Genomic DNA, 26142 nt, shown 5'->3' with positions numbered 1-26142 from the left:
CATGCAAATTGCATAAACACAAAGTGTCTTGAGAAATTCTACTTTAATGATTTTAGAAAGCACAATATTTGCAGTTTAGTGCTAATGTAGAAACAAAGTGGAACTTATGGAGCAAACCTAATATGAAAGATTGCAAATAGCTTGATTATTGTATGTATTTAGGGAAAAGGAAAGCGAAAAATGAAGATTTTGAAGTAAAAAAAAAAAAAATCAGGAAATTAATAATTGTTTTGTGAGGCTCCCAATTTTTCATAGTTCTAAGCATTTTTTGCACATTACTTTATGTCTTCTAATTAAGGACAGTCCGCAGTTATTTATTGCTAAAATTGACATTTTAAGTCCTGTATTATCTGTCAATTTTTTCAGGCATAAAGATGCAGTTATCTCTGTTTTTGAATCACACAATTTAGAATTTTTGTGACAAATACTTGTCTTTTAAATTGAATTGGACTGTTAGAGAATACAGATGGATGATCCCATGAAACATACTGCCTTGGGACTGCAGTAGGTCTGAGGGCAGCAAGAATGCCAGTTTACTAAACCAAGTAGGACATGATGGCATAGAGACAAGACCGTGCCCTCTATTGCTGCATTAAAGGATACAGCTCACAAACATAGAGGCCTTAGGAGCCTGTTGACATGTCAGCTGAATAGGAGCAATATCCTTCAAGGACCTCTGTCACTGTGAATGGCAAAGGTCAGAAGTCTGCTGACATATTGTGACACTAGAACCGGCTTTAAAATGCTAAAATGTTTTATCCCAGGACACGTCATTTCTCTAGCATGACAGTCCTTTTCAAGGAATTTCCATTCAGTGAAATCAAATCACAAGAAAACAAAAAAAAGTGTTGTTGACTTTATATTTTTGTTTTCATTTTTGGATTACTTTCTGACTTCTGCCTACTTCTGGAGCACACTTACTTTGCTTTATAGCATCATGTACATTGAAAATGCTAAATTTTAGTTGGATTTAAAACCAGATATAGTAAAAACAACAGTTTCCCGTGTTCCCATAAATAAACAGCCTTTGTAAATTCTATTTTACTTCAAAAGCACACAAAGTAAGAAATATGCTTGTTTGGTTTGTTCTCAATTCCGTTTCTCTTGTTTCATGTTCTGCTTCCAGGTTTTGTGTCGTCCCTGTCAGTCACACCAGGTTCAAGTTGCTAATTATCTACAGCTGACTTCATTTAGGTCAATCTTCTTGAGTCTATTTAAGTCTCTGTTTTTTTTCCAATTCGGTCAGGTCTCTCGCTTTGTCACCCTTTTTGCTTCTACCTTTTCCATTATTTAAGTTAATTTATGAAAGTCTCCATCAAAAACTGCTGCATTTTGGATCCTACAGTACGACAGAGTTTTAGGGCCAGTTTACAAAAACAAATGTTTTTTTGAATTATAACTTTTAAGTTGTAGATTTGCAAGAAAGTCATAACTATTAAATTACGAGATTTTAAGTCACATATTTACAAGAAAAAAAGTCATAGATTAACGAGGAAAAAACACCAAAGTTTTCCGTTTTCCGGAGCAGAGAGAAGATGAAATATGTGGAGCCTTTTGTTAAGCTTTATTTCTGGATAGGTTTAAAAAACAAAGAAATTCTAAACCTTTTGGGGACTCAAAATCAGATTATCAGTGGAGCCGGCTTTCCGGGGCACGGTGTCGGTAAAGCGGAGTTTCATTGCAAAATAAGGAGCTCAGAGCCACGTTTGGGTGTAGAGGACCGCTGCAGCCTTTATTTTCCTTTTCATTCAAACACCCTGAAGTTCATTTGTCTCATTATGTCATGAACCTGTCAACCGAACACCAATGCAGAAGTAAACATTGGTACATACGCCCCCTCCTCCAGATGAAACGTCCCATTTCAACATAGAACAATAAAGATGAATGAAAGTAGTCTGTTATATTAGCATTAAAACATTGAAAATGCCAAAAAGTGCTCCTCCTCCTCAGACAGAAGCGTCACACAAACGTAGAGATCTTGTCTTTGGTGGAGGAAGAAAGGATTCAAGTGGACAGCTGCAGGGACACCGATGGCTGCAGAGATCCTAAAAAACACCCATCAATAAATAAAACATTAATAAATCGTAAATCAAACAAATGAGCTTCCCAAACATTTGGAACGTTATCAATAAACATTCAGCTCACCTGTTCAATTGAGTTTAGTCGGTCTGCTTTGCTGCTGCGCAGCGTTCACTTGCTGCTCTGTATGCTCATTTCCACTTTAATCTCGTAAAATTACAAGTTTTTTTCTCGTAAATCTACAATTTATAATCTCGTAATTTTGGTGGAGTTTTGGTGGCCCTAAAACTCCGTCGTACTACAGCACCAGTTCCTCAACCAGGAAAATTGAACTGGAAATAGGGTGGAACCAAACAAAACTGGATTAATCACAACCCCTATTATCTTTTTTCTTTTTTGGATGTATGTATATTAGAACTATTTGCCCAGTTAATAAGAACATATGCAATGTAACAATAAAAACACTGGAATTGCTATTACCTGGGAGTTTAGTGCTCAACGATATTTGCTACTGTGTGAAAGTGTCATGGTTTCAGTTTCTTTTCCTTTGTGTTTTGGTTCTTTTTGTTCTGTGATGTTTTGAGTTTACTTCCTGTTTTATTTTGTAGGGTTTCCTGTTTTGTGTTGTATTCGAGTTTTACTTTTGGTCCCCATCTGTCCTGATTGTGTTCACCTGTGTCTCGTCTTGTCTGTGTGTATTTAAGTATCGTCTTTCCCTTCCTCCTGTGCTGCTCTATAACTTAATGTTCCCTGTTTCCAGTGTGCTTCGTATTTTGAGTTTTCCTGATTATGCAGTGGTTTGTTTTGTAGTTTTTATTAAAAACCCTTGTTCCCTGGAACCTTCTGCCTCCTCATCCTCTCTGCGCCTGGGTGCTTCCCCCATCCCCCGCCGTAACAGAAAGATGGTGTACATCTTTCCAGCTAGAGTTGAAAAGGTAAATGTAATGCACTTACCCACGTTGTTAATGCAACCAATTAAATTGTGAGAGGTGGTATAAATGAAAGTTAAAAAAAAATCTGTGGTCCATTAGCATGCTTCAAAATGGCCATCATCATCATCATCATCCACTCTTGTCCTTTATACTTATTGTGGAGATTGGCTAGTTTGAACTTCTATCTGCTCCTGGTGGTCTGGTTAACTCTATCAACATCAGTGTTTTTGAGTGAATGGGATTGTGACTGGAAAAAAAATTGGGCCTGAAGAGGTAAATGCACAATATAAATATATACCATTTAATATTTACCCTCACTGTGATCCAGAAATCTTGTATCTTGTTATGCCTCATCAGGATGATCCACTAATTGTCGCACTTACACTGGAATGCTTGTCTATTAAATCTTTCTTGACAGAGCAGAACTGCTGCCCTCATTCTTCGCTTTGAACAGTAAAAAGCTCCTGTCTGATGCTAGCATCACTGGATACTCTGATTCAAGCTAACAAATATCCTCGGTATCTGAGATTTTTGGCGAGACATTATATTGTTTGGATGTTCTTCAGTTGCCTGATGAATGGTGGTTTTGTAGACTGAAGAGGTGATCTGTCCAGGGAAACTTTGCTCTGGTAGGAGGTTGAAGAGTAAGTGATGCATTTTGCATGAACCTCTTATAGTCCATCTCGATCTCTATGGGCATGTACTGGAACTCTTAAACAATGAAACCACTTCCTAACCAACCTGTGAGCCTCTGTATGAGCCTTCAGGTCTTAAAGAGATAGTCTCAGTAAAAAGACAATTCCAAAACGTGGTTTGTACAATACCTTAAGGACTCCAAAAGGAATTCTGTTCTGGACAAAATCGGTTTTGGAGTTACTATACTAATAATTCCGGACTCTTATATATTGGTTTACATGTTTTTATTTGCATGGTATCTTTAAAAGCTTGATAGGTGCATTTGAAGTACCAGTTATGGACTGTGGGCAGTCAGTCATCCTAAAGCTTTTGGTATCAGACAAAGAGTCTGCAAGCAAAGCAATATCCCGCCCTTGGCAGATAAGACTAACAATAGGAGGGAAAACTGGTGAACAAAAAAGGGGACTTACAGGGATGATACCAAGCCAAGAAGTGATGATTGGCTGGTATCGCGTTTCTTGATATTGATCTTCACATCTACTTAAGTGTCTGTGTGTTTAGTGTGCTTTTTCTAGTGTATCACTTAACATCGTCACTGGCTACCTTTTCTTTGTACCAAAAGTGACAAATTCTGGTCATTAATTTAATACAAGTAAAGAATAGAAGATGGATGAATGGATATCTGTAATAAAGAAAAGTGTCTAAGTTATAGTTTAATCCTCTTTGGAAAATATAAAATAAAATAAAACTGCTGGAACATCAGACAGTTTGATGAACATGAGTGATTTTAGCATTACTTCTGAAGACAAGTTCCCACCCTCTTAGGGGTGGGGGGGGGGGGTCATGCTGAATTATGCTAAATAAAAAGAGACTCTTTCTGCAGACTTCACTTGATTAAAATCGAGGTGTCAAAATTTTGTTAAAATCCTCTGCCTTAAAACCATCACTTAATTTTTTTAGGCAAATATATTACATCATTCTAATCTTCTCATAACTAAATACACTCATTGAATCATCACAATCCACTAAAGTAGGAAAAAAATGAAAATTATACTTTTTAAAAGGAATTGAAATTGCTCTATGCTTCCTGCCTTTTTTATCATCCAAATCAAATTGTGTCACAGTCGCCGCTTTCCAAGCCTTGTCTGGTTTGGAACAAGAAAATGACGTCTATGCAGACCAGAAAACAGCAGTGTTGTTTCTGATAATCTAAACATTTTTATTACTTGTTTAATCTGGTGAAGAGTCCTGGGAGCAGCTGTGGCAGGAACCACTTTGACGCTTTCACTGCATGTGATGTTATCAACTTGTTAAGCTACATCCCTCCAGTGAGCAATCTTCAGTATCTTTAATCTCATGACACAGGCCAAACGGTCCGCATCCCATATCCCCTTTTCATGTCTCCTCTACCATCTGGATACAACCAAGATTACACAAGGACACATGAAAACAGGGAATAAGACAGAATAGGGAAACAAGACTGGGGGTGACATTTTTAAAAGTATCTAGGAACCTGTAGAATGATCTGTGTGTGGCGACACGAGCAGTCCAGGCACACACTAAAAACTGGGGACTCAAACTAATTAGAGATGTGGTTCCAAATTTAAAAGACCCGTTTAGCGCTGGATATCACCTCAAGGGAGGAACTCCGTTTCCCTTTCACCTTTTTCCGGTCACAAGCCGACCCGCCGTGATGAATGAATCCATGGTTAAAAAGTGGAATAAGCTGGAAAACAAAATTCAACAAGTCAAGAAGACGCAACTGAGTTTCCGCGGAAAAAAACGCGACTCGAGTGAAGAATTAACGATCAGCGATCAGCTTGGAGAATTGCATTTTAAAAAATGAAATGGCAAGACTGCAAAAGATGAATGGCCTTATAAGGGTGAACAATATATATTCCTGATTTTCATATACTTTTTTGTTAATTAAGAGAATTCCCCTTGTAAGTTTTTATTTTACTTCCTTGACACTTTACCGGGGCACTGTCATTCAGCTTGTCTCGGGGAGATAAAATATGAAATATGTGTGATCCAAAGCTTCACGTTTGCCCTAAAAATGACATCGACAGCACAGCATCTGTATTATGTTTTTTTTTTTTTTTTTTTTTTTTTTTTTTTTTTTTGATGATCTGCACACCATCTTCCAAGCTGGGTGATCCAATATTGAGGATAAGTTTTGATTGAGAGTTGAGCAGGGGTTGACGGATGTCCTCTTTTGGCCTCATTCTGTTCTTGCTCAAAAAGAAGGTTTTTGTCAATCTATTTTTTTTTTATTTAATCTTTTTTTTCTCTCCCCGAAACTATTTAAGATTCTTTCTTATATAGTTTATCTAAAAGATCTTAGTATAGTATAAGATCTTTGAATTTGTAAAGCTGATCATAATTTTTCTACTTATGACAGGGCTGAAACAGGGAAAACGATTCTTTTATAGTATTTTTACAATTTATGTCCCCAGAAAACTGCTGTGGAATGGACAAACATACCCTCAAATGTTTTAAAAATGGACGTTAGCACAAGGGAAAAAGACAAGTAGGAAGGCTTTCACTTAAAACACACTTTTCATAAAAGAAAAACAACAATAACGCCATTGAAATACAAAAATTAAGAGAAGGGCAGTGTACCAATGTCAAAACCCCCGTGAAAGGAATAACCAAGGGATAGTGCTCACACCAGAAGGGGAGACACCCAGTGGCACACAAACACACACGGAAAACACAATTAAAACACAACAAAAGAATGAAAGGAAGTACCACTTGTTCCAACACCTGAAGAACAGAAGAATTAAATTAACAAGTGATGAAAAACAAGACTGACTAAATCCAGATTCTAAACATGATATATCAAACCACAAACAAATAAGTCTCAAGGTTAGACGTTTTTAATATAGATGTGACCAATGCAGACACGCATTTGTAAAATATCACAGTAGCAGGCACTCGCACAACAAAAAAAGCTCGGCATGCTTTGAGCACACTCTCCCATTAACTTCATTTTACATTTATCCGAAGTGGCCCAACGGCACGCCTGCAGGTAGCAACCCAGGCGAGACAAAGCACGCATAAGAGGAGCCAGCAGAAAGGAGCCGGCGCCATATAGCTGCACAACACATTTAAATGCGGACAGTGTTTAGCCGGGAGTGCAAGATTGTAAAGTACAGGCAGAGAGTATGCGTCCAACGTAACCACAGCACACGCATTCAACACATGGGTTTAGTTAGAAAATAAATGATCAAAAACATTTGATACCTCAAGTGGGTAAGTATTTGTTTACCCCCAAAATGCACAGTAGTGTACTAAATGGAGAGAATCCTGCACACTCATTATAGTCTTAGCACGTTCCTTGAGTGGTACAGAAGGGGAATTTGGTGTTTAACATACCTGACTTAAGTTAGCAGCAGTGGCACGCAACGTTGCACAGCAGTAATTGCTCCAATTTCAGAGATAGATACACAGAAGGAATATGGCATTTAATAATTATGCTGGAACCCAAACACCCAGATTCAAGGCCTACTTGACAAACACTAGAACAGGAACAATTGGAAACAGGAACAGCTGATGAATTTGAGATGCCAGTGACTGGTTACAAAGGAAAAATATGTGCCTACTGAAACAATTATTATGATTGCAGTTCCAACTTAAAAGGAAAGGCTCAGTCTGCTGTGTACTGTTGTAAGTCTCATTTTCCACACTTTATATTTCTTTTATTTTTTGTTGTTGTTTTGATCAGCCCACTTTTTTTGGTTGGGTAATCTTTGCTTCTTTTGACTCCAGAAATAGTTTCTCTTTGGTAACGTTTAAGAGTTTAGAAAATCATGGCGAAACTATTCTTTTTATACTGTGTAGTTCTGTGTCTTGCAAAATGTTTCAGACATATTGCTTTTCTGTGTTAATGGTGATGGTCATTTTTTTCAATGCTTATCATCATGTTGTTCATGTTAGGCCTTGTTTGTGACCACCTCAGTGCGTCTCTTGCTACATTCACACAAAGCATGTGACACATGTTAAAAAAACGTATGTCTTCATAAAGTGTTCCTATAGACCAGCAGGAAAAGGGTTCTTCTTTGTTTTTTTTTTTTTCTACTGTTTACTAGTGCATGTCCACCACCTACAGTTGGAAGTACTTGTCATAAAAAATAGATCAAAACATGACAACACTGTGAAAACACTGTGGTATGTATAACAAAATGAAAAAGAAAGATAGGAAGAAAACATGCTCAAAAAATACTGAAAATTTTGCAATTTGAGAGCAAAAAGTTCCTAAAAAATAATAAAATAATACTAGAAACTTGGCGTTTGGTCCGTTCATTCCTGGGACATGTAAGACTTCCCGGGTGAAGGCACATACTCATTGACTTGCGACTTATTGAAATTCATGTAAATTGTTTTGCTCGGGTGAAAATCACCCGGCAATAGTGTTCTAGGATTAAAGATGTGTGTAGCTACCCGTGAACACAAGAGTTTTGAACGTGGAAGGCTGCAACACGCTTTTTCATTGGAAGTGGTCACTCGAACACGTTTCAGAGGCTTTAGCTTTGGAGTTTGGGATGTTTGTTTTGTTTCGTCTGATTTACACATACAAACTCACTGTCTTGCCTAATTACTTTATGGTTAATCTGTTTAATCTAATCTTTCTTTTTTTTGCTCCATCTTCCACCATACCATTTGTTAAGAAGACTGATTAATGAAGTAAATTTTCTTTTTCTATTACTCTGTTGATTACTTAATTTCAAGAAAAGTTTGATATATATATATTCCACTTTGGAATATCTATTGCTGTTAAAATGGATAATTTAATAAAACAAACCATACTTTACAATGTTTTACTAAATTACCGTAAATTCCGGACTACATAGCGCACCCGATTACAAGCCGCACCCACCCATTTTCATGTGTAAAATTAGTTTTATACATACACAAGCCGCGGCAGAGTACAAGCCGCGCATGTGTTAGGCGATATTGTCGCCCTGATAGATCACGGCCAGAATCCCAGAGTGAGTGCAATTCATTATCACATTGTGGGTGATTCCAGCTTTGCCTCTGGCTCATGTATTTGAGTGTATCGACATCTGTCAAACAGCATGGACCTCTATTCTGTTCACAAGTTCCTCAGTTATGGTGTTTTTATTTCATTTTTTTTTTTACTTATTGACAATCTAGGTATCATACATAAAATTACAAACAGTAACCATATAATCAACATTACATCCCTCAGTTATGATGAGGAAATTTACATCCGCGATTCCACATTTCCCATGAGTCTTAGGGGCTAAAGGCAGGGCAATGCCCGGCTCGCCATTCTGTTGTACGTGTTTAAGAATGAGTATCAGCAGTGCATGGAGGGGTGAACGGGTAAAGCTCTCCTTCCGCTTGTGTCGCGGCAGCGTTATGGGAGTAACAGGGCTGGTTAAAAAAACACACCGGTAAAATACAGCAGCGGCGACTGAAAAGCGCGCGCCTCAGCGCGATACGCGCGCCTCAGTGCGGCGCGTGCGTCAGAATTCAGAAGCCTCTGCACTCCGCGGACGCCTCTGCGCTCCGCTCCCGTCCCGCGCGCTCCTTGTCTCCCCTTCCTATCTACTCCGACACTTCTGGCCAGGGCTGCTTCAAGGAGGAGCACTTCGTCCCCATTGCGCCGGTGAATGGAGCAAATCGTTTCTGTGCAAAGCAATCGGACTTAATACTGTACGTTTTGTGTATGAGGGGCGGGTGCGTTGTTATGTGTGGGAGCCTTCAGACTGCCATCGGCCCCGCAGCTCAATCAGCAGGAGAAGATGTCTCCAGCTCACACGGAGGCTGTGAGTTTTTCAAAGCAAAATTCCGCTTTTACGGTTTCCTTAGAAACCGTAAATGGAGTGTAAATTCACTCCATGCGCTGTTCTCTCCGTCACGCAGCAAACCGGCTTTTCCAAACCCGTTGGTGACGGTGGACTTTTTTACGCTGCTTTTAACGATTGCTTTTAACTTGAAAGCTTCATCATATTGTAGCGGCGATCACGTGCACGTTGGGTCTAATGGCACCAAAGGATTCTGGGATGCGGCTGGGCCTGCGTGTTTCATTTTGTTGAACCATGACTGAAGTGTCTAAGACCTGAAGTCAAGTCCATGCTGTTTGGCTGCTTAGAGGTGTGTTGAATATAAATGTCTTGTGCTTGGTGTTAGATAGAGAATTCAAACTATTCACTGAGTACGAAAGTACGTACATGGCGGCCGCTAATCAAATCCAAAAATTAGCCGCGTCACTGAATAAGCCGCAGGGCTGTAAGCGCAGGAAAAAAGTAGCGGCTTGTAGTCCGAGCGGCTTGTAGTCCGGAAATTACGGTAAGTGTATTTATCTGTTCATTTTCTGTTCCTGCCTATGCCTCGTGCACAGTTATAAGGGGGTTGTTAGGGCTCATGCAAACTACTTTAGGTAAAAGTTGGGTTGAGTTGAGTTTTTTTGGACTGTGGAAGGAGTCCGTAGTGCCCAGAGAAAACTCTCATCTGCATAGAGAGAGCACCTGAACCGGTGCTGGTTTACACCTAACTTTGCGATTTTTACATCTGAATCCCAGGTGAAAAATGGAACAACTTTAAAATCAAATGCCTATAGTAAGGAAGAGCCATTGGTACAACAAAAAAAAAAAACAATGCAGAAAAGACATTTCTTCTGCTCATGTAAACACTTTGAATTGCCAGAGGCAAAGAACATGAACAATCTTATCCAGCCTTGCAATGTTTGTGCTTCTGGATGTATTAGAGGCTAATATATGCCCGCCATGGCGTCTCAAACTAATATTTGTTTTGTCTTGCCTTTTTTGTTTTAAGGTAAATGTTTTTTTTATTTATTTATTTATTTTTATTTTTGTAAGGTCTGCACTTTATTTACATGTCTCCTGCTATCTTCTTCCTCTCCAAGCACCAGCTGCTGCAATCTGACAGAGCTGATGAAAGCCCAAACCAGTGCACGGATACCTCATCTTCGATCCCTCCATTATTAGCATCATTAGCCGCGGTTACATGGGCAGAATATCTTGATCGGATCAATGGTCGGGTTAAAATTCACCCGTGCACATGGGCACAGAAAACCTTTTTCCGATTAGAACAAACGTTCCCATGGCTCACGCTTTCGTTCGGAATGAATAATCTGGGCATGCGCACTGCGCAGTAGTGTAAAATCACCCGGATGCGGAACTAGATCCCGTTGTAAACAAACCGCTGCCACAGAGAGACAGCACGTGCTGCAGCTCCGTAATACGAGACGACCTTTCAAACGTGCTTTTATTAATGTCATGAATATTATGAAGCGCCTGTTCGCTCATCGTTATATTTAATCTGTGTGGTCAGTGCTGTTTTGTGAATGAAACAGCTGGAAGAAGGCTGAGGACAGGCTAACACGGGCTAACAACGTTAGCCTTGATGGACACGAGAATCCAGGACCGTGCGACAAACGCAGCAATCTGCATATTAGCGCACATAAATGTCTGGAAATAACAGCAGCCTTCATTTTGTCGGGACACAACTGGAAACACAAATCCACGTGAAACCCCGCGACATTTATTTCTGCTCTGATTTCTGCTCTGAAAAGTTCACACAGACCGCCCCAACCAAAGCCACTCTGAGCTAGCGGCCGGAGCTCAGTCTGTTCGAACACCGTTCCTCCTGAGTCCTGCAGCCGCTAACCCAGAGCGGCGGCGCGGCTCGCAGTCTGGATTCTCCCACACATAACAAAACGCACACGTAACAAAGCATCCTCCCCCCTCGGACACAAAATTATTAATCCAGCTCCTCTGTTCACTCGGGTGCCAGTGGACCGAGTGAGCGTCGGGGGGTACGAAGCGCCCCTTCCCCGCATTCCCTTCGTAAGGGGTGTAAGAGAGGGGAGAGCCAGCGGGGCGAGAGCAGAGCGGCGCTTTTCACGGGGCGTCCGCAGAGCTGGACGGTCCTGTATGAGCTTTCTCACAGCCAAACACCGTCTATGCGTGACGTAAACCAGAGCAGTAGTGACACACGATCGGAATGACCGTTTACATGCTCCACGATCGGATAAACGATCGGTATAACCCACCTATCTCAATCGGAAAGAAATTCTGATCCGAATGAGTCTGATCGGGGCAGAGTATTCCGAACGGGGCGTTTACATGACACATTTTCTTTCCGATCAGACGTTCATTCCGATTACTTTTGCCCATGTAAACGCGGCTATTGATGCAGACACAGGCTAATCAGCTGGAAAGTATGTGATGCAAAGGCTGAGCACGCCGCCTTTTTTTTTTTTTTTTGTTACAGCAAAATTCTACTTTCTACTTTAATTCTATATTCTCCTATTAAACACTGTAGTTTTTGCCTGTCCTGTTTCTAAGTCAGACTTTGAAAACCCCCTACAAATCCAATAAATATCCACTTTATTTTCATGCACATGCTCTTTAGCTCCATGCATAATGTGCTGTGTTCAGGAGAGTGTTAAAAACTAGCACTTAGCAGAGAATTAACAAATAATTTCCCACAAACAAAAATTCTACAAAAGTGAAGCAAATCCTGTAATTTTGAGAAAATAGCAGTTAAGAAAATGGATGGATGGAATTACCTTTCAAAATAAAAGTTCACTTTAACCACCACATATTTAAAAACAATTATTAGAACTTCAAGCCTAAGCACAAAAAGGTAATTTTTCCAAAATTGATTCTGTTTCCATGCAGGCACTCCAAGGTCTGCAGTCAGAGTGAGAACTCTGGGATTTACTGAGAGAACGTCATTTGATTTCTTTGACTCAATTTTTGTGTCTTTCTCAGGATGTATTGAGTAGAATCAACTTTTATGGAAAAAAAAGTTAGTCATTCTGGCTAACTTACAGAATTTGCAATTCCAAGTGTATGTTGAAGCAATAGGAACTGCTAAATTCAAATCCTGGCTGGGATTTTACTGTGAGTTTGCATGTTTTCCTTACTGTTGGAATAATGTATATAAGTTATCTCATATTTGCTTTTATGCATTCCCTAGTTACATAGATGATATAATCATGTTTGCAGAAGAGTGTGTTTCTGACCTTCTGTTCACAGGAAGGTGAAACCCTTGGGGGGGAAAACGACTCTCTTTGCGTCTTCCCAGCCTTAGCATGAGAACTTGCATGTTAGCTTTGTCTAAACCTGAATCGAAGGACGCTCTGTGTTAGTTTATCCGTGAGAAAAGGCTTTGCAGGTCCGAAGATGATGTGGGAAGACTGTGAAAAGACAGACATGTCACAATTAATGTTTTCTGATTGCGCTGCAGCTGTGCTTTTATTTTCCCCCTCCCTTTAGAACTCAGCACATGTGTAACTTAGGGAAAACCCAACAAACTTAATAAAGGAGGAGGCGACAGATTGTGCGCCAGAGCGGAGAGAGATTGTTGCTGGGTATGATCTCTGTTTGTTGTCCTCGTTTAAAGGTACCTTTGGTCTGTTGTCTTTCTTTGCTTATGTTGTTGTTCAGATGTTGCAGGTCGTTTTAACCCAACACTTCTGCATGCATGTTTTCTCCAGGCACTCCAGCTTCCTCCCACTGTCCAAAAACAGGCTTCATAGGTCAACTGGTTGATCGAAAATTCTCCAATAGGTTTGCATGTGAGTGTGTGTTCCTTCCATATTTCCTTCCGTATTTCAGATGAATTATCTGCAGCAGGAGCCTCTTATTTGACACGGTGTATTTTATTTTGAAAGGAATTCAAACGCAATGCTAATGTCAAAAGTTAAAAAAAAAGAAGAAAAAAAACTTACAATTCAATTATTGTAAATACTTAAATACTGAGTTAAATATATGGTTTAATGGTCCCAAACACATACATTAGCTTAAGTGTATTTTTCTAAACAGGGAAGTGGAACTTTGTAACTCTTTTTGGTAAAAAAGGAAGTAGACCAAATTGCTCTCATAGCGATAAAAGTTGCAGTTGTCTGCCCTTATCCAACCCCTTATTGATGAGTGTCAATCAGAAAGGCATTGGGTCCCACTTATTGAATCTTATGTGGATTTGAACCAACACCCTAATGGCAGACATTTTACCACTAGGACACTGACAGCTTCAAAGGATAAAACAGTTTTGAATAATTCAAACTAAATTATCTGGTCATTTTTAAATTTGACATATTGACCATAGTTGGACATTTTATTGGATTTTAGTTCTTTTAGTTTAGGTTGGTTGACTTCATGTATTTGGATGGGAATTTAGCGTTAAGAAAAAAACGTTTCTAAGAATATTTAAGTCAGAATATTTAAAATTAGTCCCAATATAAAAGTTATAAGACTGCAGACATGCAATCCAGCAAGACTGCTTGTTTACAGCCTGAAAAGCTGACAACAAAATAGGGATTACAAAGAAAAACAACAAAAAAGTCCTTTAGGAATAACTATTCGAATTAAAAAGAAAATGTTTCAGCAAAACAAATTGTTGCTTTTCTTGCTCTTCAGAAGATTTTTTGTTTCCATGGCTGTCCTCAGCAAGGGTCACCAGAGAGAAAGGAAACAATGAAGGCAGGAGGGACTCAAAGCAATACTGGCTGTTAGAAATAAAACAAAGTTAATATTAAAAAATGAACCTAAATTATAATTTGAGAAAAGAAAACAGAGTTTAAGCATAAAAAATGAAAGATAATATGTGACTGCAGACTAGAGATGGAGACATTTGTTGGTTAACCCGTCTGCAGGTCACTTAGAAGCAGCACAGTCGGACTTGTTGAGGATTTTCTTTAAGTTCTTTAAGCATGCAGAGATTATTTACAAGAACAATTGTGAACTTTGTCTTTGATTGCAGATTACATATGCCACCCTCGTCTGTATAATCTCTCGTGGTGTTAAAAAATGATTGTATCACGCAAGAGGGGATATGCAGAGAAGGTCACCTTTAATCTCAAAGATGCTAATCTTTTTAGATTTATAATAAGGAGGAATGAACGTTAGTAAGGCAGGGTGAGGAATGATATAAAAGTTAAACATATTAATATTCATTTTTGGTGTAGCAGACATAAATAGCTTTTATCGACAACTGGCTCCAGAGGCTACATTTTTCCATAAAAGATGAGTTTAAACTGAGTAAATACTAAGATTAAAAAACCTTACTCATGCAATGTCTTAGTACTACATTGTATTGTATAGGAGTTAGTACTGCTTGACAACCCCATATCTAAGTTCTACAGTTGTTGTTTCATTGCTTAAAAAATTTGAAATTGTTTTTCCATGAAGAAAAGGGAAAAACCAAAAATGAGAAAAACAAAACGGTCTCACCCAACATGCAAGACAAATAGACGGAAGAGAGACAGAAGAGAGTGGGCTGACAGATGAATGCGTGGCCACAGCAGCACTGTGGCAAGCAAAAAGGACCAAAAGTGATGTTAGAAAACATTTCAACAATCCAAAATGCTGCTTCTAATGCATGTTTTAAAAGGATGAATGTAATAATTGTTCTCCTCCAGTACAGCACAGTAATGGGAATGTAATAGTTTGATTTTATTCCTTTTTTTTGTTTTATTTACCACGTCATATGCAACAATGTCAGCAGTTACAAGAGCACAAACGTGTTAAATCAGTATTTTTGACCAAAGTTAAAAATGCTGAATTAAACATACACTGTGCATCTTGAGACTGCACAGAACACGCTATAATTAAACGTTTTTATCAAACTGTTGAGGAAAAAAAACTTGAAAATAGAAAGGAGTCGGAATCAGACTCCTGCTCAAAGTGTCTCCTTTTTCTAGAATAAAACAGAAGAATTGAACCAAGTCAAAGATCCAAAACCCTGATTTCCTGTTACCCAAAAGCTTGTAAAGACTGGGGGGGGTGACTCTCAGCACAAACCTTTCTTATCATCATATGCTCTGCCAAATCTTATTGGCTGGACATTTTTGCTTCTTACTTTTCTTTCCTGCGAAGAGTGGTCAGACATACGCATCAATCATAAAGTTCCCTTTCAGGTCAGCAAATGGCAACTTTTTATGGAATATTTATATGGGGTTTTTGGCACTTTTTGCTCACCATATACTGAAAATCATATCATGCGAGTTAGCTGTTTTAACACCGGAGCTGTCACGGGCAATAGCAAAATATCACAAGCTCTTTGAACTACCATTACTCTTTGACCATTTATGCATTCAATGTAAAAAAAAAAAGTTCATTCTGAGGTGGAAAGAGTGGATTGGAGCCAATATGAAACACTTAAACGTTACTTGCATAAGCATTTCACCTCTCTGATGTGTTGCATATCAGTGCAAAGCTGCTTTCCTCAGCTTTAGAATCCGTTGGAGTTACATTATTGCATTAATGGTTAGAGAGTTAGAGCAAAAATGTCAAAACTGGAGCTAAAGCTCCAGTGTTAAAGTGTTAATGGATCTGAACATTTAGGTTGAGGATATGTTGTTTCTTGTGAACAAATTGGAGCACAAGCTACTCTTGGAGAACCAAGGCAACCAGCTTCAAACATGAACGTGATGTAAACATTCCCAATTACAAAAAGAACATCTGTAAATATTGCAGTTTGGAAGACAGAAACTTTCGTCTTAAGGGGGAGAAATGTCCAATATTGCACAACCCAAAACACTCATGTTAAAAAATCCTATTGGCAGAAAAGAAGACGATCCACAGAAATGCCTTCTGAAACGATTTTTCTGCTGCGGTTGATTCTTTCAATGTGAACTTGGCATTTAAAAGGAGATGACATAAGCAAATATAGTAATTGGCTCCACCTCGGCAGTAACCACCCAGTGTTTTATAAAGAACATGACAGTGGGAAGAACAGGTGCCATTGCATATGAATATGACAAATAAATGGTCAATGCTGGCTGCACGGTGGTGCAAAAAGTCCCCCGGTTCAAGTCCCAGCTGGGGGACCTGAAACAAAACCTTATTGGGGGACCTCTCTGTGTGGACTTTGCATGTTCTCCCTGTGCATGCGTGGGTTTTCTCAGGGGACTCATTGGTTACTCTAAATTATCCCTGCGAATGTGAGTGTGCATGAGTGTGTGATTGCGTCAGATTAGCGACCAGTCCAGGATGTGTCCTACCTTCACCCACGAGTGATCTGGATAGGCTCCAGCAGCCCCGCGACCCCAAAAGGGACAAAACGGGTTTAGAAGATGAATGAATGAAAATATTAATGTGAAAATGAAACGGATCCTTTTTTTGGCTTATTATATCATTTTGAAAGGCCATGTCAAATGTCAGTCTAGTGATGCACAGAAAAGAGGTTGCTAAATGTACAGCATTGGAATGAACCCGAATAAAGCTCAAACTATGCATGTATTTAAAAAAAAATAAAAAACATTTTTTTAAATGAAGATTTATATAGAACATTTAAAAAATATATTGCAGTACGTTTGCAAAATAACTTGTAACTGCAGCACTCTGCAAAGCACAAATAAAAGTAAAATGAGCGTAGTGGGTTTGAAGCATGAAAAAAATAAATCAGAGAAATGCTGGGGGACTGAAAAACGAACACGTATTCCTGCTGAATTAGCCAGAAAGGGGTAAGAAGGGAACTGGGACACAGCAGAATGCGTTATCATCAAAGATGAAGAAAAAGATAAAACAAGGATCCAGATCAAATGTGGACAAGCCCAGGCTGGCCAGGTTCTACTATTAAAGGGAAAAAAAACTAAAAGCAAAAGTGAGGTAAACTTAAATAAACTATATTGATTTTATGCATAATTGTGAAAAAAAAACATCACTTACCAGGTTGGGTTTTGATCTTCTCTGAGCACGAGGTGTCGTCCACTTTTCCTTTTCTTTACACACACATCACCGCTTCAGCTTTCAGGGAGATCAAAGTGGGTAAATGTTTCTGACGCAGAGCTCCACTGTCTTCGTTTCCTACACTGACTGGCTTTGACTTGAAAGAGTTTTCCTTGAAATAGACTTAATATGAGAGTGAATTTAAAACGAGAGTAAATTTTGCATTAGCAACATGGCAGACATCTGTGTTAACATTTTGAGCCTGTGTCATTTCTTAGCTTCTGAGGCAAGAAAAGGTATAATCGAAATTATTATGTTGTGTTGTTGTTGTAAATTATGATATGGCAATGTTTTCTACGGCTAAAATCTTTTTGCCTTTTGCTTTGAAAAAGGAGTTTGAGTGAAATCTTTCTTGAAACTAAACTCCCCTATTGTTAAAAAAATAGAAATATCCCATATTTATTCAAAAAGTCATAATTGAGTTAATTATACTTGTGCTTATGTAGATTTAATTGATAAACAATTTCCCGTGCTCATATTCCCTCATCTTTTTTAAACATCTTTTTCTTGCGTTCAATATTGACATTAAACACGGTGGGACCAAATTGGTTTGGAAGTGAAATTTAACCAGAAAAAAACACATTTTAATAATACATTTTTTTGTTTTTTTCCACTAATAAATGGCTGAATTGCTCCATTGACTGTGTATGGGAAGCCAGGATTCATTTCCCAGGGGACACAGTGAGCTTCAGTCAGTGTGGGTCCTCACGCAAGACCCTTTGCACTACTGCCAAAATGTGAGGCCACAAGGGGACCCAAATCTGGGTCTCTCTGTGCCGGTCCCCAGCCCAGATAAAATACAAGCTTGTGTCGGGGGGGGGGGGGGGGGGGGGGGGGGGGGGGGGGGGGGGGCATCTGGTGTAAAAATCTCAGGGTAAGCCAAATGTGCGACTCAGTGAAAGCAGATGCGCTGTGGTGACTGCTGAGGGGATATGCTGAAAGGTGAACAACACATCTTTGGACATTTTCGATTTTAACAATCTGAAAGTAGAAAATCACAAACAATTGAACCAACTGTCCATTTCCTTCAAAGACGATATAAAACTGTTTGCAGGAAGTCCCCATTGACTTCCACATCACTGTGAATATTTCAACTCTACAGCCCAGATAACAATATGTTTATTTAAGCTTTGTTTATGTTTTACTATATTGATTTTTCATGACAACTTAGTGACAGGGGGAGGGGATTAGCTTTGATTTTCATTGGAGCTAACACATGTTCATTTTAACCCTTTTAACTACCATTGAGGAAAAAATAAATCAAAACATTTACTTTCCTTTGCTTGTTGTCATGGGTGACAATAGTAATAAGTATCATTCACCATTGTCAAGTATGTTCAAAAGCATACAGTTTCAAAATTTACTCCACCGTTCAGTTGAGCAGGGAGTTAAAGGGTTAAGATGATGGTTTTTCAGTCGGCTGCTGGTTTGGTTAATGGCTGGTCCAAACAAAGTTCCAAACTATTCTTTGTCCTGCCCAATTGCTGTTTTTGAGACATTAAGTTGGGCGAGTTAAAATCATGGCAATGAAGCACTTAAGGCTTTATTTTCACCAGACAAAAACCTGTGGGTAATGTCAGAGATTATTCAGTGTATGAAATGTCAATAAAGGCCCAGTCTATGGTTATTATACAGGCAATATGTTTAGTCGTTTTGGTCCTTTTTGTAAGACACACCGGGCATGTGAGATTTTATTTTTTTCACAAGGAAAATCCAGTAGACTTGATTTAATAGTCAGGGAATGCCAATAAATGTCACACCTTTGTTTGGCTTGGTTTGCTTTTACACACAGCCTTCTCAGGGGTGAACCAAACGGACTGAACGGCTTGTAAAAAATAAAAAAAATTGTAGTTTTAGCAGCTGCTCACTTGGGAGTGGTTTTGCCTGAAACAAGCAGTTAGCAGGAATATAAAAGAAGCATGAAGAATATAATCAACTCATTCCTCTGACCATCTGACTTAAAGGTGCTTGATTTTCATGTTTTACTTTTAAAACTCAGGCAGATTCTGATATGGTTATGATGTTTGGCTTTCTCTGTCCCTCAAAGACTGTGTCTGCTCCATCAAATTAATGCAAATTTACATGGTTGAGCTGTGTAGCACTAAAAATAGACTCGATGTTTTAGCACCGTGGCAAGCACAGCAGTGTCTCAACTGCTTTACAACCGCACCTGTCCAGTTTATCCACATTAAATACTAGAAAAAGTGGTGTAAAAAGGGAGGTCCTCTATGCCCAGCAAGCACACTGCGACAATGTAAGCTGGTTCATTCCATTCTCTTTGATCCTTTATTCAAATAAAAAGTGCAGAAGAAATCCTAATGATGTGTTTTTCTTACTTTTGGAAAACACTTTTGTTTGGTTGTGAGTTGGCAGTTCATTTTTCTTATTCCGATGCACCATCATAGTTGCCATTTCTGTGCGTTTTATTGCAATAGGCAGATTAACAGATTACATCGCTGCACCTCTTCCTAACAAAACAGCTGTACCTATTGAACAAGTGTCCATATTAAACATCTAACAACTCAAGAGCAACACACACACACACACACACATGTTTGTCTCTCTCTCTAATATTTTAATAATTTGATGCTGTTAATATTCAGTAAAAAATGCTGTTTTCTCTCCCACATGAACATCTCTTATTTCCTCCTTCACACACTACCTGCTGTCTGACCTCTTAAAAATCCCTTTTGGTCATCCCTAATGGGGAATCAAGTAGGTGAGCTACTTATATCACTGTACAAACACTGACTATTTCTCCCACTTCATTGGTAGAACCTTGGGATTTGGAGGAACCATGGCAACCACAGTCACAGCAACTGTGACACAACAGAAAGTACAGGGAGGTAATGTAAGTTTGTCTCTATCATTGCATCTCTGAAAGTTTTATGTGGGCTTTAAAGGATTCCTGGCTTTTTATGTTAAAATTAAGGCCCAATTAGTTGTCACACACCAAAGTGTGTGGAATTTGTTCTGCATTTTCCCCCATCATCCATCTGTTTACACTTTCTCCCACTAACCTACAACCCCAGCTAACATTAGCGGTGCAACAAAAATGGCGAACAATATTGGAGCTATCCAGCCGTACAGTTTTGAGCCAGCTCAGACAAGGAAAATGAAGATGTAGAGTGTTCTCCTGCTTAGTCACATTTCAATATTCGGGGGTTTTCCGTATTCGCAGATTCTGCCTATTCGCGGGTGTCTCTGTCCATTTTATCTAAAAGTGAATGCATTGGAAGGGAGGAAAGCAGACGGCTGGTGGCCCACCGCTTGTAGAACCTACGTCACAGCTAAAAGCATTTTCAAATGGTTTTCATACGCCTGCTCTGGCTTCACAATTTGAATGAACAAATATTCAGAAAAATAATTTTGAGTGTGAGTTTTCATATTTGTCCTCCATGAGTAAAATGCCGCAAGAACGTGTTAAAAACACGATTTTCATCGGGTCTTTCTTTTCTCAATGCTTTATCATGACTCGCCTTTCGCATTCTTGCAGTTTCACTTTTTGTTTCACTACAGACTTTATTCTTTGTATTTCTGCATGTTATTTTTATTTTTTTAACGGTCCACTGTGTTCTGCATTTTGATTAGCCGTTGACCTTGTCAATCAATCTCCTCCATCCCGTGTCTGATGTACAGGATTCGTTCAGTTTACTATATCTTCATAAATCTTCCATCGCGAGCAGATTTTGTTTACTTTTTATAATACTGGTCTTATTTCTCTATGAAAGTTTAAACTTTAAGAGTTTAAACAAGACAGAAAAGTGTGAAAATGTTCATGTCTGTCTTAGAAAAGTGTACACACTGTTGTGAGTGTTTTACATCACAACATTGATAATTCTACTTTGCGGATTACACCTATTCCAGGTTATTCTTAGAACATAACTCCCACGACAAATGATGGAACGCTGTATTATTTTACATTTTGAGAACATCAATTGCACCAAAGGAGAAAAAACTCTAGAAGGAGAGGGGAGACCGGACACCCCTTCCTTCAGCTATAAAAACCTCTGGGGGCGTTACCTGAACATCTCCAGGTCTCCATTTCTTCACAGGATGCTGAACCAAAGTGACTGAGGGGATCTGTACCGTACAAACTTTCTCACAAGCAAAACAGTGGATGAAAACAATTAAGGATTTTACAAAAAACAAAGGATTTACCCTTTAAAAGCTTTTCAAAGAAATAACCTTATCCTATCCAGATACACCCCCACCCCTGCCATTCTCTTCCTGATCCGGCTGGGAATTTACATTTTAATGATATTTCCACCCAAACTGCTGCTAAGCCAAACTTTTCCTCTTAGGAGATGTTTGAGTTATTTAATAGTTCTTATTTTAAGCGTTTGTTTCAGCTCTTCAGTTATACAAAAATATGATTTAAATGTGGAAAATGTATAGCATTTTTCATACAATATAATTTTATGATTTGATTTTCAAAAGTTCTCTTTGCATACTGCCAACCACTAATTTTAATGTATGAATAGCACAGCCAAACCCCCCATACAAGTGCTTATTTTGCTGTAATCCTGAGCTGGGTCATAGTAGGTTAAAAAAATCCCAGCATGCACTTGGATGGATGTAATATTAAATAATCACTGCTGGAAAGGTTTATCTTTTTGTTTATTTGTTGGTATTGTGTTTGTTTGGTTTACTATGTTCAACTTTTGTGAAAGAGGAGGAATACATAACAAAAAAAAAACATAATAGCAATCAAACTGTTGCAGTTTTCCAGCTTCAATCAGAGGAGAATGATGAAAAAGTGACACAAATAAAATATCTTCACATAGATGATAAAGGCATGAGACAGCAAAGAGCATGGTTTACTGCTCTTGCATTGCATAGGTTGAAACAAGTGTTTGGCCTCACAAAAACATATTTTAAAATGCAGCACGCTGCGCCGAATGTCCTAAAACCAACAATAACTGCTGCTCATCCATTCAAAGCAAGCAGTGATGCCCTGCATAAAATACCACTTCTCTCCTGCTTGTTCCTATTTTCACATTAGTTCTGCCTGACTTGTGGATCTTCTTGCATTGTTTTTGTTCTATGTATTCTAACAAAACATTAAAAAAAATCTTTGAATCTTTAATAAATCAATGTTAGCGATGAAATTGAATTTGTTGATAAAGAAGGTTTATTTGGGGGAAAATTCTAGATTTTTTTTGGCCAACATGTTGGTTTCTTGGGCCTCCGTTGTCCAGGGTAAGCTCAGCATGCCCCTTTGTTGCTATGCGCAGACTTTAAAATGGCAGCTAGCAAAGAGGAGCTTGCTGCCAAAACAGCAAATTTCTCCCGTTATGTGGAACGGCTGTGCAGTCGGTGATGTGACCCCGACTGCACATCACTGGCTCGAAAAGCTGTTTTCTACCAAAAGTGGGAGTTTGACAAATTTGATTCAATAGCTTAAACAGAGGCACTCTGTCCACTGTGAGAACTGTTCCTTTTTACGAGATGCTAAAGCTAGCAGCAGCTCACAAAACACCTGCCGCATTATTTTATTAACATTTTTACAGCTTGTTTTTGGTTGAATTATTTATTTTTATATATATATATATATATACATATTTTAACTTTTTTGTTAAAGAAAGTAAAGAGAAAATACTCCAATCAGAATTATAATTTTTGAAAACAAACCAAAAACTTGCTAGATGAACAGCTGATACACACCCACAGATCCAAGGAAATCCTTGGAGGGGGAGAACAAGGATGCATCTAGTGAATTCATCTGAAACACTTTTTAAGTCCCACACCAATCATATTTTTTGATCGATTCTAAAAGTGTTTCCAGCTCTCTTTAATTAAGATGATAGTGTTTTTAGCCAAAATTTAAAAAATCAGTGCCGTTTTCTAGAACATTGAATAGAAATCCATCTCCAAGGTGTGGTGAGAGTTCTGAGTTGTGGGATTGTTGGTGTGGAGTAAGCCTGCAGCCACTTCCCATCATCCATCTGTTTATGTTTTGAGCCAGATACAAGTTCGGACAAGGAAAATGAAGACATACATGGATCTATTTGTCTGCAAGTGCATGCATCAGAATGCAGCAGAGAAGGAGCTTGTGGCTTGCCGTACCTCCTACGTCGCACTTCCAACTATGATATGCTTTACATCTGCTCCTGATGATTTGAAACGCTCAGAAATTTTATGCTAAATGATTTTTATATATGTGTCCTCCAGAAAAAGGCCACATGAACATGTTAAAAACACAATTTTCATTTTCATTTAAAAGCAACATTATTACTTTGAAATAGTTGTTTACAGTCTTATCCTTAGAGCACAAATGGTCAAAAGAGAAAAAAAAATGTTTGTTTTGGTTTTTAAGTTAACCTCCCAGCCCCTTTCAAACAAACACACACACACACTACCCCTCTTCCTCAATGTCATACTGTGGGTGGGGCTGAGCAAATGAACGACAACTTGTGCTTAGTGCTTAGGCTCAGATGTCTTGGGCTTCTTGGCTTCATTCTGCCTTCTGAGCCGCTGCAGAGCTCTCTGTCCCCCCTTCATTCTCTCATTATCTTCATCTGTACACACACCTCCATTCTCTTTTTTTTCTGCATCCTTCCTGCATCTTTATTCTCTCCGCTTCCTGCTAACGGAGGCGGGCAAGCTTCCCAGTATTGGTGCATCCAGCAGGTGCAGCCTCTTTCTCTCCTGCCTCCCTCCCTCCCTCCCTCCCTCCCTCCCTGTTCCTCTCCTTGCTCTACCAGTGTGCACTCCGCTCTGTCGAATTTTTTTTTTTCCTTTTCATTCGTTCTCCGTCTCTCTGTGGCGGCAGCTCAGGGAAGCAGCTGCATGTGCGTTTGCATCCCCATTGCCACAGGTAAAGACAGCTGCATCGCTGGATTGTCTGCTACTCTGCGGCGGATTGATGAGCTCTTCCCACTGCGTTTACAGATCTTTATCCTAGAGTGGAGCACACATTTTTAATCAGCTCTGAAAAGGGATCCCGAAGAAATGGAAATGCCGCGGATCCCAGCAGCCTGACCAACAAATCACAGGCTGTGATTGGAAAGAGCTCAAGCTTCCAGAGACTGAAGAAAACACTTACACTTCGGTCCACAGACTCTATGGAATATTTTTATATTTTGCCAATGTTCACATTTCTTTTTCATCTCCAGCCTTGTTATTCCCATTGATTCAACTGATTCATCGATCTCCCTCTATATTTCATACTTCTGTGGTGGAATGTTTCCTGCAAAAACCAGAGAGGAGGCTTTTTGCTGCAGTATTAACGAAGACTACACTGATAAAGCGGAGAGCTGAGTGGACAGCTTGGGGAAATCTGATCCACAGCTGGCAAGGAATGGGATCACTCATCACAGTTGCAGATTTATCCGCCCTGTGATACTGCGTGACAACACCCCTCTCTTTTTCTCCTCATCCTCTCCTCATCTTAAGTCTCTCGGAGTGGATCTGGGACATAAGTGGATTCTGCTGTTTAATGTTTGGCATTTTTACTTCAATAAATGTCACTGAGGAAACAGAATGGATTTGAAACTAAAAGGGTGATAAATTAGAGCCGAAACAAACTGAGGCTGAAGACTGATAATCATGGGAGAGTGCAGAATACATGCATAGGCAAAAAGTCTCTCCTGGGTCCCCATTTCCAAAGGTGTCCCATTTGCAAAGAAATAGATATTTTTGGAAAGCTGACTTGGCTGATAGTGTGGGAATAAGCTGCATTTAGGAAAAGAAACATGGTGCTGAACTGGATGGGGAAGCAAGAGGACCCACCCTGCAAGTTTCACACATTGATACCATCCCATTGTGGACTGTGAAAGGAGGAGGGGGGGTTGTAACGAAGAGACAGTAAATCTAGATTTTTTTTGCTGCAGTGTTGTCTAAACATGGATCCTATGGATTAAGCTCATGTACAGTTTTGAAGGCGTTTCTTCTTGTGTATCATTCTGTTTGTATCGCCTTTTTCTCCTGCAAGAGGTATCTCTCTTTCCATCTCTCCTTTTGCTGTGAACATTCTCAGAGTCGCCTTGTGGACTGACTGAGCAAAGCAGGACTAAACAGGGACTAATCAACAGATAATCCTTCCTCATTAGCTTCCCTATATCTCCATGGGTGTGTGAATGTTTGTGCTTTTGCATTTCTAACCGTTTGTCTGCATGGATCCCCCACACCCCTGCCCCTCTGTACCTTTAAATCCATATTTGTGAACTTGGTCTTAGGAGTCATAGTGCTTTGGTTGCTCTATACATTTCCCTTTCTTTGTCTTTACATGTTTGGCATTGTCTGGAAACCAGGCGTTGTCATAAAGGTAACCCCTGAAGAGGATGAGTGAGTGCTCTGGGGCAGTTGTGTCTGGAGGAGTAATCATGGAAGAGCCTGAGGGTTCTGGGCCCTCTGGGGCCCGTGGGGAGGGCCAGGCTCAAGATAGAGGCCCATTTCGCTGTGCTTTTTGGCCTCGTCAGCAAACATGGCTGTGTGTGGTCCCTTTACTTATTGGCTTCATTGGTCTGGGATTAAGCCTGATGCTACTCAAATGGATTGTTGTGGGCACAGTGCGGGATTACGTGCCAACAGACTTGGTGGATGCCAATAGAATAGGTCAAGATCCGATATTTCTCTCAAAGCCAAGTGGGATTCCCAAAAATCCTGAAACTACAACAACTACAACTACCCCCACAGTAGAAAGTAGGAGTCACACACCTAGAACTGTAACACTGGCAAAAGGCAGGACTGGCATTACTGTTACCACCACTACTGTAAATCCGAGGGAGGGCGGAGCCTCCGGTAGTCTGGTGACCCCTCGGAATCCTGGAAACCGTAACGGACGCGGACCATCAGGTTTTACTACAACTGTCGTAGCAACT

General features: G+C 39.5%; 1 protein-coding gene across 1 annotated transcript in view; it reads left to right on the top strand.

Annotated features, from left to right (window-relative positions):
- Positions 1-2851: 2851 nt before the first annotated feature.
- nrg3a (neuregulin 3a) overlaps positions 2852-26142 on the top strand; it is a 291917-nt gene continuing 268626 nt past the window's right edge. Inside the window, exons 1-2 of the mRNA XM_078931499.1 lie at positions 2852-2954; positions 20093-20163. Coding sequence (XP_078787625.1) covers positions 20115-20163 — 49 coding nt within the window. The 5' untranslated portion in view covers positions 2852-2954; positions 20093-20114. The remainder of the gene's footprint in view (positions 2955-20092; positions 20164-26142) is intronic.

The sequence above is a fragment of the Oryzias latipes genome, chromosome 15 (genome assembly GCF_053564925.1).
Source record: "Oryzias latipes strain Hd-rR chromosome 15, Olatipes_Hd-rR_3.1".
Classification (NCBI taxonomy): domain Eukaryota; kingdom Metazoa; phylum Chordata; class Actinopteri; order Beloniformes; family Adrianichthyidae; genus Oryzias; species Oryzias latipes.
The sequence above is the reverse complement of the archived record's forward strand: the minus strand, read 5'-3'. Positions and strand labels throughout refer to the sequence as shown.